General features: G+C 40.3%; 1 protein-coding gene across 2 annotated transcripts in view; it reads right to left on the reverse strand.

The window, feature by feature from the left end:
- Positions 1 to 1,676: 1,676 nt before the first annotated feature.
- The window catches only part of exoc6b (exocyst complex component 6B), an 89,096-nt gene continuing 73,216 nt past the window's right edge, over positions 1,677 to 17,556 (reverse strand). For both annotated transcript variants that reach the window (XM_058394566.1, XM_058394564.1), the window contains 2 exons: positions 4,652 to 4,764; positions 1,677 to 2,409 (listed from right to left, as the gene is read on the reverse strand). In XM_058394566.1, the coding sequence (XP_058250549.1) occupies positions 2,283 to 2,409; positions 4,652 to 4,764 (240 nt within the window). In that variant the 3' untranslated portion in view covers positions 1,677 to 2,282. The remainder of the gene's footprint in view (positions 2,410 to 4,651; positions 4,765 to 17,556) is intronic.

Here is a 17,556-nt window from a genome sequence, read left to right on the forward strand (position 1 = left end):
ACCAACACAATATTAGGCAGGTGGTCATAATGTTATGCCTGGTGTGTGACAGAGACAGCTTAATCACTGATATTCTATATAAACTCAATACAACAGCCTGAAATTTAAAGGCTGGAGATATGAGCATTTGCTCCTCATATACAAAACTCACCACAACTGGATAAAGTTTGTTTTCTGCGATACTTCTCTTCCCGCTTATACTAACAAAACGTTTTTAAGAGAACATCAGGAACAGCTGCATGCAAAATTTCATGAGTTGAAAAAAAGAATCTGCATTTTTTTGCTTAAGGATGAAACTGCAACAGTTAAAAAACAAAAACAAGAGACTGCTTTTAAAGCTAGTGCAAAATATTATAAGCAAGAAATCAGACTGGAGAACAGTTTATTAAGGAGTCATGAGTCATTTTCCAGTTAGCTATTGTATATTTTTACGTGAGCATGATCTCATGCTACTGTCTTTACTCTGACCATTTTTGTCCTCCACCTCAGCTACAGCACCAAGTGACACTGGTTCTTGTTTTTCAATTGAAAAAAATAAAATAAAATAAATAATAATAAAATAAACAATGCCCATAAAATCCTTGAATAAACACATTACTTAAAAACCATTGAAAAGCTAAAAAATAAGAGCCTTTACTCATGTATGTTTTTTTTTTTTTTTATTATTATTTATTTGATATTGTTTGGCATTTGTTTTAGACTTTATTAGTAATGGAAGGTCATTCATTAGTGGTTTTACATTACATTCTGTACAGTGCACCTGTCTCCAACAACAAAATGAATAAAGTTTTCCTAGAAATCCACACAAATTCTTCTCATATATGTTATCACACACACACACACACACACACCCCCTCATACAATCCTATGGCTCGGTCACTAACACATGTCCAGGTACAGAGAAGTCAAAATCAATTTAAAAAAGGCCAACACAAAAAGCACAACAACAAAACACTATTCTCACACACACACACACACACACACACACACACACACACAAATACCCTCCCTAAACTGGATGGTTTGGGAAGAATTATTCCCTTTAGGTTTTGATTTTCTATCCCTTCACTATGGGCCTGCGTTTATGTGTGCATACACACACACACACAAATAATGGGGTAGTGACGATTCTCGCACACAAAATGCACACAAAAGTGATCTAGAGCCAGTAAAACCAAAACCATGACCTCCTGTGTTAACAGTAAAAAAAAAACTTTACCTACTTTCCTAAGATTTTATGATTTTTTCCCTCTTTGAAAAAAGTAATATTGCACCCACTTGATGAGAATAACCCATCAGTTAAATAAAGACCCACAATGACCCACAGCCCAGAAGCAGACACACACACTTTATACAGGCAACAGCACTGTGAGCTTTTTCCTTGTTGAAGCTCGATCTAGATATGATAATGAGTCTGTACAGGATAACAGCAGCTGATAGAGATTCTGCACTAGGTTAAGGCCATAACAGAAATCACTTGTGGCTCGTTTCTGCCTTGCTATCTATTTAAAGGAAATTACAGAATCAGTGTTATCAGAAATGAGAAGAGTGACTGTGTTTCAGTTCAGTTAGCAATCGTAACTGTGCAGTGGAGTCAACTCTCTGTTGAGGATGGTTTAAAATAGACTGGGGACTTTCAGCACTGCACTACTGCAGAAATGATGATAGTGTCACTATTTCTTGCAACAGAACTCATGGTAGATTGGTTACATTAACTCGTATAGAACCTCTCTCTTACATAGCTTCTAGTAAACTACAGGGTTTTGCTCTAGTTGACAGAAAGGCTCCTGTAGACACAAAAACACAGGTTTTCTTTATTTTTTTCTTTTCTGGGCACTGTAGTGTCCCTGCGGCTATGAATGCTTATTGTCAAAAGCACAGATATGTGAAGCTAATAACCAAAGTCTCATAGAGAGACAGGCATAAAAAAAAAAAAAAAGAGTTGTGCTGAATTGTAGGAAGACGGGGGAGCAGTTTCAATATTCAGTGATACTGAGGCCAGTGAGATGCTGTCAGGAAGACATTAAAAGGCCGAGACAAAGAACTGCAAAACTGGCATAGCTGGAACCATTTGGGTAAAACAAATACTTACTTTGAAAGACCTGCGGCACCCATTTGTCAACTGTTGTCTATTACATTTGTTTTGTAAATCTATTCTTTCTGCTCTTTTACAAAGCAAAAGCAGGCACCAGTGTGGTGTAGGTGTAGTTACTGGTAGCGACTAGTCAAGAAATTCACAGGGGATAATCAGCTTATGTGCTGATATACAACCACCAATGGAATCAGGACTGGTGGCTGGCGATAAGGTTCCGCAGCTGCTTCACCACGGTGTCAATGAGCTTCTGCTTGTCGCGCTCATTCTTACGGAACTGAGCGAACATGTTGTTTTTCCGATTAGTATCCTTCATCCTACAGAGAGTGAGACAGGAAAAGGAGAGAGAGAGATTATATAAACAGACACAAAATAGAATAAATGAAAATATTATGCTAGGACCCCACATGTCTCAGTCAGATCTTGACATGTACAAGAAGCTACCTCCAAAACTCTAATCTGACATTAAAATTAAATACAGAACTTTTCAGTAAACTACTCTAATTCTAAAAGGATACATCATTTCTTTTCCTCCTTTTTAGACAGCTGCCTGAAAAAGACACAAACTTTGGGGAGTATCTTTGGAGAAACCCCCGAGTCCTTGTTTGAGGAACAGGCCCGGGTGATAAGGACGCACCCCTAAGGTTTGACTCCCAATGAATACTTCAAAATGTGAGACACAGACTGGAGAATGGAGGTAGAAATAGGACCACCAGCACAATCATTTCTGCCTGGCGTTTCCACAAATGGCTCAAAAACTACTTCGTCATGGATCACTGACCTTATAGTAAAGTTTCAGTCGGCCAACCACAGCCACACTTTTATACCATTCAACATCTCTTTAAATTAAAGCCCATTTCATGGTAAATCCAGCATGACAGTTGATACTTGGCTTTATGGAATAGATAAGTTTCCATTTCATTCAGCATTTCATAACAATTTCCCTGAGGGGATCAATAAAGTATTCTGATTCTCTGTGCTTTCCAAACAGTTCATAAACAACAGTCACAAGCAATGTTATGTTTAGTAACATAAAGCCTTTTCAGGTCTGTCCTGATCTCACACACACATCACTTATCTTTTACCTCACGGTGGGTTATTAGATGATATGGACATCATCTCAGACATACAATAGTGTTTCTGTGGCCACAGGACAGATATATAAATATCTGCATCTTATCTCTGCCACTACCATCACCTCACACAGGATGTTTGCTTTTGGGAGTGAAAAAAAAAAAAAAAAAAAAGTGGATAGCGATCTGTCTTTCCAAATATGGATGAAAAGGAAGCAAGCAAGAAGTGTATCACAGGTTGCTGAAAGCAGTGTGAAGACAGACAGGTGAACACAGCATGTGTTGATTTGTATCATTAAAATCTTCACACACACACAATCTCAGCTGTAATATAAATAGTCATATTAGTTGTTTTATCCCTCACTTTAGCCCAACCCATGACAGGTATCACACCATCCTTAAAGGAAAAAAAATCAATTTTCACTTTGCTTTATGGTTTCCTACATTACCCACAATGCTGTTCATCTACCTGCGGATCATGGTGCAGTGGGCTGTAGCCTCTCTTTATTTCTACCTAGAGAAATGCAGCAGCTCTTCCTAGTCTGTCCATCTCACTCACCTCCTCATCGGTTCATACAGATAATGTTCCAAATCTTAACATCAACCATCACCACCATCATGGCTATCTCCTCTTAGATCGATAACTAGTTGAGCCAACTTATTTATTCAATTAATGGCAATAATATAAAATGACTGGGTTTCGCAAGAGAGTCATTGAAAGCACAATCCATCACAATTTCTACAATTTGAAGCTAATTATATATTTATATTAGTCTTCTTTGTGCATACAAGTATGATTCGATTTTTTTCCCCTAAAAAATGATAGGATTTTCATGAATAACACATTTCTTGTGTAAAGGCTCCTATGCACCAATGAGGCTCACTGTTTCTGCCTGGTTAGTGGCCAGGGTTTAGTAATGCAGATCACTTTCACTGAGCTTTAGGGTCATGAGGGTTTGGCCAGGATAAGTACAGCTCAAATGGGATCAAGACTAGTGTGTGTAATAATGTAACCAGAGAATGTATGATGTTCCCAGAAAAGGAAGGGGGTGAAAAAAGAGAGAAAGGGGAATAAGCATGACCATGAGAAAGTCTAGACTTACAAAATTACAAAGGAAATCACACTCCAGCAAACAAACTGTTCTATAAACATGCAAAAACAAATGTTGACTCACTATTGTGCACAATAAACATTGAGGGCATAAGCATGCATACACACACACACAAAAATATTTTAGAATCAACACTTCTGAATAGCACACCGCAATCAGTCACACACACACTGTGCAGACCCCAGAGTACTCACGCTCGAGAAATCCTGCACACAAGCAGAAGTGCAGCGAGTGATGTTATGTGATGTGACAGGAGGAAAGATGTTGTCAGAGAGATATAAGAGATAAGAAAATAAAAAAGCATGGAAGATGTGAACAAACATTTTAACAAAAAATATTCGGTGATGGAAACATGGCTCTATTGTGTGACTTACTTCTCCAGGAGGGCCAGAGCGGTATGCGGGCTGACCCTCAGGTACTTGCAGGTCGGACGTCCGTAGTCGGCGAGGTATGTAGACCAATCCCACTGAGTGAAGAGATCCAACAGCTAGGAAAATAAAAAGGGAGAGTGAATGTGTGCATAGAACATTATTAAATCTTCCTTATTTTTACTCTATTTTGTTTTTATTTACTTTTTATTACTCCCAAAAATGTTCAAGTGTGATATCAATAGACAGATAAAAAAAATTATTATATATATATATATATATATATATATATATATATATATATATATATATATATATATATATATATATATATATATATATATATATATATATATATATATATATTTATATACACACACACACACACACACACTATATTGCCAAAAGTATTCACTCACCCATCCAAATAATCAGAATCAGGTGTTCCAATCACTTCCACGGCCACAGGTGTATAAAATCAAGCACCTAGGCATGCAGACTGTTTTTACAAACATTTGTGAAAGAATGGGTCGCTCTCAGGAGCTCAGTGAATTCCAGCGTGGAACTGTGATAGGATGCCACCTGTGCAACAAATCCAGTCGTGAAATTTCCTCGCTCCTAAATATTCCACAGTCAACTGTCAGCTGTATTATAAGAACGTGGAAGTGTTTGGGAACGACAGCAACTCAGCCACGAAGTGGTAGGCCACGTAAACTGACGGAGCGGGGTCAGCGGATGCTGAGGCGCATAGTGCGAAGAGGTCGCCAACTTTCTGCAGAGTCAATCGCTACAGACCTCCAAACTTCATGTGGCCTTCAGATTAGCTCAAGAACAGTGCGCAGAGAGCTTCATGGAATGGGATTCCATGGCCGAGCAGCTGCATCCAAGCCATACATCACCAAGTGCAATGCAAAGCGTCGGATGCAGTGGTGTAAAGCATGCTGCCACTGGACTCTAGAGCAGTGGAGACGCGTTCTCTGGAGTGACGAATCCCGCTTCTCCATCTGGCAATCTGATGGACGAGTCTGGGTTTGGCGGTTGCCAGGAGAACGGTACTTGTCTGACTGCATTGTGCCAAGTGTAAAGTTTGGTGGAGGGGGGATTATGGTGTGGGGTTGTTTTTCAGGAGCTGGGCTTGGCCCCTTAGTTCCAGTGAAAGGAACTCTGAATGCTTCAGCATACCAAGACATTTTGGACAATTCCATGCTCCCAACTTTGTGGGAACAGTTTGGAGCTGGCCCCTTCCTCTTCCAACATGACTGTGCACCAGTGACCAAAGCAAGGTCCATAAAGACATGGATGACAGAGTCTGGTGTGGATGAACTTGACTGGCCTGCACAGAGTCCTGACCTCAACCCGATAGAACACCTTTGGGATGAATTAGAGAGGAGACTGAGAGCCAGGCCTTCTCGTCCAACATCAGTGTGTGACCTCACAAATGCGCTTCTGGAAGAATGGTCAAAAATTCCCATAAACACACTCCTAAACCTTGTGGACAGCCTTCCCAGAAGAGTTGAAGCTGTTATAGCTGCAAAGGGTGGACCGACGTCATATTGAACCCTATGGATTAGGAATGGGATGTCACTTAAGTTCATATGCGAGTCAAGGCAGGTGAGCGAATACTTTTGGCAATATAGTGTATATAGTATGTTTTGGCACCATTACAGTGTAATAAAGTGCAGAAAAGGAAAAAATGTTTTCAATTATTTGAGTGCATCAAAGCAGATCAAGTTCATTCTGACTCCATTCAGTCGCCCCGTACTGAAGCAAGCAGTTCAGTTTTCCCAGTGTTACATAAGTGAGCTGGGCCTCTTAAATGAGATTACTGGGAAGGCACAAGGGAGACAAACATGACAAAACAGCGGATTACTGAAGAATGGAGAGAGGTTAAAGAGAGAAAAGCCATTTACACTTTTTCACCTTGTGAGTGGAAATGTTATGGTCTGCCTGTGACCCAGGCCTGACCCGATAATGACCCTGTGATTCAGTGATTGCCCTGAAATGTACAGTACCGATATTCTGTACGCTACCAATACCAACAACTCGGCCCACTCCACACACACACAGATACTGATCAGATGTACATACATGCAGACAATTAAAGACATATTTATTCCACCACAGATGGAAAAAGGTCCATGTTCTGAACTGAAAACATTCTTGTTTACACGTGTGTGACAGGCAAAGATAAATCACCAAAAATCTGTCTGATCAAGTACACAACATAAAAAGGCAATCTCCAAACATCTCCGTCTGTTTCCTTACTCGCACAGCATCACCTCAATCGCACAGACACGAAAACACATACACCAGCATATCCTAGTGAGCTGGCAGATAAGCACCTGAGTGTGAGAAGTCAGATTTACATGCACGTCTCTCAGATTTATTTTTTTTGGCTCCTCCTATGTGCGTGAACTGTAAATCCAACAAAAAAAAAAAACAACGAATATTCATGTCTTAGAAAACGAGAATGAGGGGTAGAAGAAAAGGGAGCAGGAGGGGGAGCAGGCTTTTGCCATCATCCATAACCCTGCATATACACAAACACAAATGTGTGCATTCCATACAGCGCTGACTGCTTCATCACATACGCTCATGACCTGGGTTTCACCTCTCCACTGAGCACCCTCCCTCCGCCTTCACCTCCTTATGAACTTCCATTCGGTATCTCTACACGTCTCTCTCTCTCTCTCACCTCAGCCTGACCCCATGGCGGTGTTATCGGTCCCACTTTCCTCGCTCGCTGAACAAACAGTGAGCTGGGTTGGGGAGGGGGGAGGGATGGTGGTGGTTGATGAGACAGGCACTGGATTATCACTTCCTCTCATTCTTCCCAAAGAAAGAATGATGGAGAGAGAAAAAAAAACAAAAACAAAATAAAACATGACGTGGCACACAGAAGTGTTGACCTTGTTTCCCTCATGCCCTCATTCTCACCCCAAGCTCATATACACTCTCCCTCTCACTCACTGCAAAGTGGGCATTTGGTTAAAGGCTCTTAATGGTTATTCTGACTGCTGTATTTATTTGTTTGGAACGCTAGGGGAATTACCAATCTTGTTAATAGTCTAGAGGGGCTGGTGAACTGACCCTCTGTTTTTATTCTCCCGGATTTGTTGCTCTTTGGACTGTACTTTGAAAATACATGATTTGATTTGCAGCACAAAGCACATCATAAATCACAGAACATGTTTTTTGGAATGAACAGAAAATGATGTGACAAATACATATGCACTACTAACTCCACGGGGTCGTAAACAGTCAACAATTTGATTAGGCGGTATTAATTTCATCATCAGTTGAGATAATCTGTCATACGTTTATATTTGGAACAACAATGTTGCATCTTACACAATTGGTCTCAAAGTTGTTCTCCTCTGATCATCCCTCCGTCCAACCATCCATTCCTCCGTCCTCCCCAGAATCACACTTTCTGTCCATTAATTCTGCTGTTATCTCTGCCTTCATCTCCAGCTCTTTGTTTCTCACCTCTGGCTGGCCTCTGGATTTCAGCATTGTTTGGTGCATTCTCTGGCATTGGGCCAGCAGCCTGAGGGAATTCACAGGCCAAGTTCAGCTGAACCTAAGCCTGAACAATAATAATAAATGCCATAGAATAGAATGATTGGCCCACACAAGCAAACAATAACAAACTCCTGTCCACCATAATCTCTAAAACAACTTCAGGAACCCTCTATGAGAAAGAGCTTAAGATAATGAATAGCTTTGAGAATAATCAAACAGGCATTAGAAGGCCATTTTGTACTGGTAATGCTAAAAACCCCACTAAACAAAGCCCATACAATCTACTTAAGATGTCTTTTAAATATCTTGAATGAATCATGAGTAGTGTGATCTGAATAGGTGATTTGGTTCTTAGTGCAAAACTATAAGTCAGAACAATAAGCAAATCCGGATACTTAGTACAGAATTCCACTACTATGCACTATGAATACTTCCAGTTAAAAAGATCCTACAACCATTCAAGAGTCTAAGCTATCTGCAGGCACAAAGAAATTTTGACACATCATCTTCAGTGTGTTGTTTCACACCTGACAACATCCTGACCATATTTCAGCACAGACATGCATTTAAACCCACTGCACTATACACAGGGCTTTACAGGAAAAAAACAAAAACCTTTTTAGCTAAAATTTATAGACTAGAAATGCTACATGAACACTTTTTCCCTCAATTGCGGTATGTAACTGTTTCCTAGCGAGCAAGAAACAAGAAAGCATCCACAAACATTTCTAGTGTCTCCCTTCTGCTACCAAAACAGTTCTGACTCATCAAGGCATGGACTCCACAAGACCTCTAAAAGTGTGCTGTGGTATCTCACGCCAAGACATTAGCAGCAGATCCTTTCCTGTAAATTGCACATCCCACAAAAGCTTAATCAGACAGAGAACAGGAGAATTTGGAGGCATGGAGAATGGTTTAACGATCATGACAAGAGTCAAACATTTTTTAGGGTACATTATACTGCTTGAAACTGGCAGTTCCCACTGCCATTAGGGAACACTCTTGCCACTGAGAGGTCTTTGATGCACTGTGTTCTCACACCTGTCTATCATAGCTTGCTTTAACTTTTTCAGCAATTTGTACCACAGTAGCTCTTCCATGGCATCAGACCAGATGGGTTAGTGTTCATTCCCCACAGGCATCAATGAGCCTTGGGTGCCATGATCCTGTCACTCAGTAACTTCCTTGCATACTACCCACTGTATATGAGGAACACCCCACAAGATCTGCTTTCTTTTTGGGAGATGCTCAGACCCAGTGGTCTAGCTTTACAATTTGGCCGTCAGTCAAAGTCACTCAGATCCTTATTCTTGCCCATTTTTCCTGCTTCTATCTTATCAATCTCAAGAAATGACTGTTCACTTGCAGCCTAATATATCCCACCATGAGACAGGCGCCACTGTAACGAGATAATCCAAGTTATTCACTTCACCTCTCAGTGGATTTAATGTTATGGCTGGTCAGTGATCTATACATTCACTTCAGTTTTTACCTTTACAAATAAGAAAGAAGAAGAGTGACCTCTATGTGACTTCACCTTTTCCCTTTTCAAGGAGGGAGGTCTATTGATGGTACCTTAGGCATCATGTGTCCAAATCAAGGCTTTCAAAAATAGAACATATAACCCTCACTAGGACAAAATATTAACTATGACTGCGTCCATACAAATCCTGAAGTGTTCGTTATTCATGTGATTTTTCTGGGGCAACAAATATATATTTTTTGACAGCTTGTGCCCTTTAAAATGGATTCCAAAAGCAAGTAGTAGTAAATGGTTTTCCATTTCTGCTTTGCCAGCTTAAGGAATAAATGTCAGTGACTGACACCAAATGAGTCAAACTCATAACCCTTTCAGTCAACGAGGTCATCTCCAATTCAAACCTCTTTCCTGCTGCCTAAATACTGACGTTTTATCTGAACACTGGATTGACAGTTTCTGCTCCTGTGGAAGCACTCAGCATACCTGTGTGTGTGTGTGTGTGTGTGTGGGCCTTGCGAGCACAGGGAGAATGAATGGGGGGGGGAATAGGAAAGGTATGAGGGCAAAAGAAAAAGTACAGAACCATCACTCAACATAAAGACTGAGTATGATGGAGATAACAAGAATTATCAGGGTTTGAAGCAGAGGGAAAGTGGCTCCCAATGGTGATGGCCATATTTCAGATCGAATAGCAGCACCCCCAAAATGGTCAAAGGTTATCTTATGAGGTTATCAAGACTGACAGAGTTTAAGCTCCTGTCTTCTGGTGGTATGTTCAAAGTACTCACAAACACAGTAAGGTGGAGAACAATCTCTGCTGCAGTCTAAGTGCTGAAGAGTGGTAGTGCTGTCAGTCAACAGATATTATCCATTGTCAAAAATGTGTTTTTCCCAGTGATGTGAGATAAAGACTTGAAGGAGCCAATGTAAGGAGACAGAACCTGTTGTTCAAAGAGGAAAAGAATGTTGAGAGGGGGAAAAAAGAAAAAAAAAGAAAAACCATGGTGAAGATGAAGAGCTGAGATAAACTGGATATTCTTAGAGACCAAAAGAAATTGAGCAAAGTAACAAAAAAAAAATACAATTAGACTAAAGAGCAATTAGACTAAATAACTTGGTGACCTGAATACACATGCAGCCTCACCCTTAAACCACAATATTCATTATAATCACAATGATATTGCTTAATTATGAAATCTGGCCTGATTAGAAGAAACATGCTTCAAAGAAATCTACTACTCCAAATCTAAAATCCCAGTCAATGCCAGACTGACAAGAAAAACATTTGTCACATGTTTTTCAAAGCTATAAATGTATTGAAACAACTAACTGAAACCCCACATGCATGCTAGACTTTCCATTTTGTCACCTGCTACAAAGCAGCGAACCAAGCCAAGCACAAAAAAGTGCATCCTGGTTGGTTTATCTGGATGTGATCATTGCACGGTGCCTCTGTACTGAACCCCAACTTGGGTCACACTGCTGTGTTATCAGCCCTCGTAGCTAGCAGGCTACATCAGGATCATGTGAAAACAGAATTCATCCTGGGGCCGGTCTGTCTGAGAAGCTATAGACTCAGCCTGGGGAAGGAGCGGCCCCAAACTCACCTTCCTGTCCTCTCCAGAGAAGCAAAAGTTATCAGTGGCGTGATGGTGTGGTGAAACGGTCACACAGACCACAAAAGCATATATACACTCGGAAAAAATAAAGCCATTGGGATACACATAATGCATATGTAACAGATACAGGTTTATGAATAAATAAAAACTCCATGAAGACCGTCTTGATGGTGTTATCTAAAGGTTTGCTCAAAAATGTAGACAACAAGGACAAAGAAGCATTCTGTACAAGTCTTTCTTCTAGCCATTTCTGGCTCTCTCTAGGGCATTATTAAAGGCATACTTCAGCATAAACCTACAGTTGAATACATCAGCCATGTTTATATAGTATTTTGTAGCACTCTTGCTCAGCCCAGAATTTTCTCCAAATTCCTGATTTTGTACCGTTGTCACGTTTACTTCGTTTAGTACTTGGTCACTACAATATGCTGCATTAATTTTTTTTCTTGTATTTGAATACAAATATTATTTGTGTCCCATGCCATTTTAATTTCTAATTATAGAACTTCCTCACAGAGCAGTAGCCATTTATTACAATGATGACATGACCAAAAACAGCACTTTTCACTCAGGTCTCTATTCATCACACATCCCTCCTCTAAACTTAAATAATATCCTATGCTATTTCTGCTATGAATAGCGTGGATAATAACATTCGCTTCCTCTAAATTGCATCATACTCATCTTACTAAAATCAGATACTAGAATCCGATCCTATCTCCTTGAAACACGATAATTCATCCGATAGAAATCGAGAAATATCTACAAGTTAGACAAAGTCACAAGGTAATCATTCACATGCAATCTCTTACACCTCGCCCACCCATATCATAGAGCTTGCTGGCATACACTGGCTTCCCATTTCACCTTTATAAAATGAATCTTTATCACTTACACTGCACTCCTATAAAGCTGTAGAGATACCAATCTGCAGTTCAACATGCTCAGCATCATTTATACGTCTATGATTGGCAGCTTGCTCAGTGTACAAAAAATAAAAGAAATAAATGTGGCATGCACCCGAGCCTCCACCCAGCCTTTGTTTCATCCATTTATCATTAATTCCAGATTATCATAAATTCTGTATTTTTTGTCTGTATAATGTATACATTTATTGTTTTTTTTTTTACTATTCTAAAGTGCCCTTGGCTGGGAAAGACACAAATAAAAGCATTAGGATTAACAGGATTAAAAACGGATATAACAGGAGATGCAAATCACGTACTGTATAATGTACTACAATGGCTTGCAAGGTCACAGGGGTATCCTCCTTTGTGATTTTGTTTTGACATTTGTTTAGTAGAAATGCGGAGATTAATTCATAGATGTTTGACAGAAGGAGTATGAATTAGCCTGAGGACGACATGGCCTCCCTCTCACCTTCCTGCCTATTCAGACAAGGCAGAGTTATCACTGGGGCAATATCTAACTTCCTTAAGCATCTCTGTGCACTACATGCTGCACATTGAAGTTTCTGTTGAGAACATGCCACACCTGCATGAGGAAGGAGAACAAAAAAACAAAACAGGAAAAAAAAAAATTATATTAATGATTGCAAAAGAGGAGGGCAAGAGAAGGCGGGGGGGTGTGGAGTAGGGCTTCCAGGTGGGGTCAGTTCATATCAGAGAGATCAAAATACCTGCATAAACCATTGCAGATGCATATCTTCAATCGGCCAATTATATATCAGGAAAACAGATACATGCTGTTTTGGCTTATTTTTGAGTGATAACTTGTATTGCCATACTAGCTAGAGAGCTCCCAAAAAAATGCTTGATAGTTGGTAGGTCCGTTAATATATTATAACCGTAGTAAATGCCAGTGTCACCCATGTTGACAATGGACACCATGTTACTGCAATATCTTGAACCGAGACAACTCAGTTCAACAAAACATAAAAAAAGGGCAGTGAAATGGGACTCGTCTCAATATCCATCAACACGGTTAAAGAAATAGATGAGAGGAAATAAAGAAACGCATGAGTCAGTAATCACAGCAGCTACTCAGCTGACATGTAGCAGTTATTTCTCTTTGTATGTACCATCTGGGCCATTCAAAACTGCACAACATGTGAAGCCTGAGGAAAAAAAACTACGTTGCTCCTGTTTTTTTAAGCATGTTTGGAGTTGCTGGCAATTAATAAGTGTTTGACAACGCAGAGCATGAATTAACTTGGGGAAGACGTGTCCTCCTTCTCACCTTCCTGTCCATTCAGACAAGGCAGAGTTATCACCAGGGCAAGAGTGCGATGGAACGGTCAGAGCTGTGTGGTGGTCACAAATATCTAAACTGGAGTGAAGTAAAGAATTTAAAAACAAAAAATAGGGCAGGTCTTCATGGTTGGGCATCATGGGAGAAAATTCCAGGGAGATGCATGGAGTATTTCAAAACACGGGTTATTTAATGCATCTTTATGACGGCAGAGAAGCTCATATATCAATAATGTGACATGGTCTTAGAACACCAAACCAGTTTTACAGTATTGTGAAAATGCTGACTTTAAGAAGTAAAAGGCACAGTGAATAAACCAAAAAGCACCGTGAATAAACCAAAAAGCACCGTGAATAAACCAAGGTCTGCACTGACATTTATTTTCTTTAAAAATCGAATCCTTTAAAGACTTACTGGAACGGAATTAAAGGAACATGGCAAAATGCTTTGACAACTGAGGCTAAACACAATGCACAGGAGCAAATATCATTATCGCCATTTTTTAGATTAGACTGCTTGGAAAACACTTTGACAGAGGTATGATCAGATAAGGTGAACCTTTTTTCTGATGGTACAACATGAACTCTGACAACCTTTGCGATGAGGGTCAGAGAAAGTCCACTTACTCAGACACACCACACCATAAAGATAAATAGATAAATAGATTCCAGACAAAATAATACGAGTGAGTGAGAGTTGGCCATTTAAGACAATTAAGTCACGTCGGTGCTTGTTCTTCCACTGGAATTCACCAAAAAAACCTATTTACAGATCTGAGTGGCAATGAAACTGGCATTAGTGATTGACCTACCACACATCAGGCTTTCCAGTAAGAGGCAATGAGGGTTGAAATTGAGGTCATAAAGAAACAAAAACTATTTTCCTATCAACTGTCAGAGAAGGAGAGAGAGAGAGTATATTTTCAGAAGGCAAACAAGGAAATAAATGGCAAAAAAGCAAAAAAGGCAAGGAAATGAAAAAGACAAAAAAAAAGATCATACAATTTTAAAGGAAGAAAGCCTGGATAACTTGAGACAGTTTATACCAAGCACTCACGGTCGGCACAAAATAAATGTTTGGGAGAGGACAAAATGGAACAGACAGAGAGTAATATGAGGAGGAAAGAAAATGGAAAAAATATATCCATTTCTGTCCCCCAGCAACCCAGGCTGTTCTGTCAGGACACGGGTCCACGTGCTATGCTGAGCCGACGGTGAGCTGGAGTGTTAAAGATAGAAGAGCTCAAACTCTAGATCCTGAGAGACTCCCTTGCTGGACAGCAGCCAAGGTTACTTGAGGGTCAGCACTTGGTCTTCTAGTATTATGCTTATGTGTGTATGCATTACACGCAAAGCTTTACGGCTTTAACATACTCTCTCCTAACACTGCCAATTTTCACAGAACGAAGGAGAGAAATGGAGGGAAAGAACAAGAAAAAGGGAGACAGACAGATAGCACGTCAGGCTTATCGTCCATTGGCTCCAGGGAAACGCAAGCAGGGTCGGCCGGAGGCCATTTGACTGGCCCTCCCCTTCTCCCTCACATATTCTCTCTCCGTCTTCACTCCAAGACGGAAAGACAGGAAGAAGGCTGGAGAAAGTGATTACACCTGGTCTGGTTCTGGCGGTTAAGTACAGGAAGGTCAGCCAGCGTGCACTGAGGGCAGGATGAGTTCACAGCCCCACACTTCACACACTTGTCTTTCTCTTTTGCTGCCTCCTCCCTCTTTTAACCTCTATCCTTTTCCTTTCTTTTCTGCAGTCTTCTCAGTGCTCTTCCCCTGAATGAAGACCATTTTAGCAATTATAACTCATATAATTTCAGTCGCACTTATCTTTATATTTGATCATCAACTAAATGATCTCACTATTAAATAGTGCTCACTGTCCCTGATGAACAATTGACCCTGTAATTTTGGCAAAAATTAATTCAGTTATTAACTGTCTATACCCTGAATGAGTCTCCTCATAGGCCTCTGAGTATTTAAAACACACATCCAAGACTCTGATGTCACTCTCAGCTGGTGTCTGTTTATAGCCTATCCTTTATCTAAGGATAGAAAAAATTAAATAAAATAGAAAAGAAAGAAATTAAATGAAAATAAGGAATAAGCATGGTTATGGGGCTGGTAAGCTGGTATTGAAACTTGTCAAGGTGCATGGTGCCCACAAACTGGTCACAACTCTGTGACTCCAAAAGACCAAAACCACCAATCCCAAACACTCGAACTCTTAAATACGTAAATATTTAAAGTCAAAGCCAGCTGAGATTCAACAAGAGGGGTTAATTTGGTGAGAAAGGATAATGGTCTCTCAACTGTCATGGTCCATCTAAGAAAGTCTATATCTGCAAAACCTATCAATATGTATTGCAGAGACAGCATCACATTGTGAGCACGCATGGTCCAACATGAATTATGAGCTTCAGTGTGCATCTTCGTGGAAACTCTACCCAGGCCTGGGATCACAACCAATCATCCTGTCATCATTGAACAAAAGCACAACATCCCCAACTATCCACTCCTGATGTGTGGCTGTTTTGAAAGAGATGTTCTGCTGAAAGAGACATTTTGGAGGGATTCATTGCCCTGGTGTGTCACGATGTCTTCACTGCATGGTAGAGACAGAGAGAGAGAAAGGGCACTGTTCAGTACTCTAGAGTGAGCCAAACTAAAAAGAATCAGTTGAGACTTCAGCATCCATCTTCACCACAAGAACACACACAGTGTGTCATCCTCATGGGGGTGAAGAGTACTCTGATGCAAAGAGAGATGTCAACCCCCTGCATGGTAGAATCTTTGCTCCCTCAGCGACTCCATACAAGCAGGGCAGCTCATCAGTCTGACCCCTGGAGACCTGTGACAGGACCTTAAACAGGCCTTTCACTGCCACACACTGGCAGGCCATTGAGAAAGAGCAGGGGCAACAGAGTTAAGCATGACACACTCTGGCCACTGAGAGGAAGCAAGACAGAACAATTACACTGTGACACCTGTCAGTGGCTTGTTTAGCTGTCTATGGAGAGATGGCAAGAGGACTGGAATTGCCCCACTTCCTTTTTTACTCTACATATCCCTTCTACTTTCAGCTCTAATTCTTTTTTCACATCTCAACTTGCTTTTTCTGTGTTTGCCAGTGACAGAACAAGAAAACTTTAACTACTCCTTAAACTCTGGAGCCACACATAGTTCTAGTTTCTGATTTTTATCCTTACACTTTGCAAATGCTTCCTGAAGACACCACATAGAAGTGATGCACAGAAAGTACAGTACAAGTCTAGAGTATAATGAGAATAGCACAGGCCAGGTGGTTTTATCCTCCATTATTCCTAAACTACACTTCTCCACTTCCCTCCGGTCTGTCTGACCCTAGCTACTGAACCCTATAGGTTCTGGGTTCAACAAAAGCTGTGCTTGACTCATATTCCACTTGAAACACAAATACATGCACAACCCAAAGTCCAGTTCATCCTGCCTGACGTCACCGCCTCAGTGGTAGCCATTCTACCCCTCTCTCATACTTGCTTTGTTTATATCTTTTTCTTATTCCAAGTTCTTCTTCCCAGCTCAGAAAAACTTGTGTGGCTTTAAGCAGGTAAGAAAAATCATTTCATGCTTCTTACTTACTGAGCACAGAGAGTCAAAATAAGATCACTTATAGCAGTTACATGTAAAATGTGTGGGTGAAAGATATGGTTAGGTAATGACTGAAAGAGACAGACATACACAGAGTGATGCATGCAAACAAGCACTGCACTTCTACTGGAAAATATCACACCGACTTAGGAAACTCCCCCAATGCAAAATGATGGAACTTAAAGTATAAATTATAAATATAAATTTTGTTGTAAAAATCCCCAGAAATCAGTTTGGATTTCCGTTGCCTTTTAATAAAGGCCAATTCCAGTCAAACATTTTTTTACAAATTGAAAGAGGGAACAAAACCATAATATAGATGGGTAATTTTTTGTAATTTCAACTTTCAATGAAGTATATACTATTAACAATAAAAGGGTACAACAGGCAGTATTCAGAGATCCTGGCAAAACATCCCATTCCATGCTATTCAGAAGCTATG

This window comes from Hemibagrus wyckioides, linkage group LG07 (genome assembly GCF_019097595.1).
Source record: "Hemibagrus wyckioides isolate EC202008001 linkage group LG07, SWU_Hwy_1.0, whole genome shotgun sequence".
Classification (NCBI taxonomy): Eukaryota; Metazoa; Chordata; class Actinopteri; order Siluriformes; family Bagridae; genus Hemibagrus; species Hemibagrus wyckioides.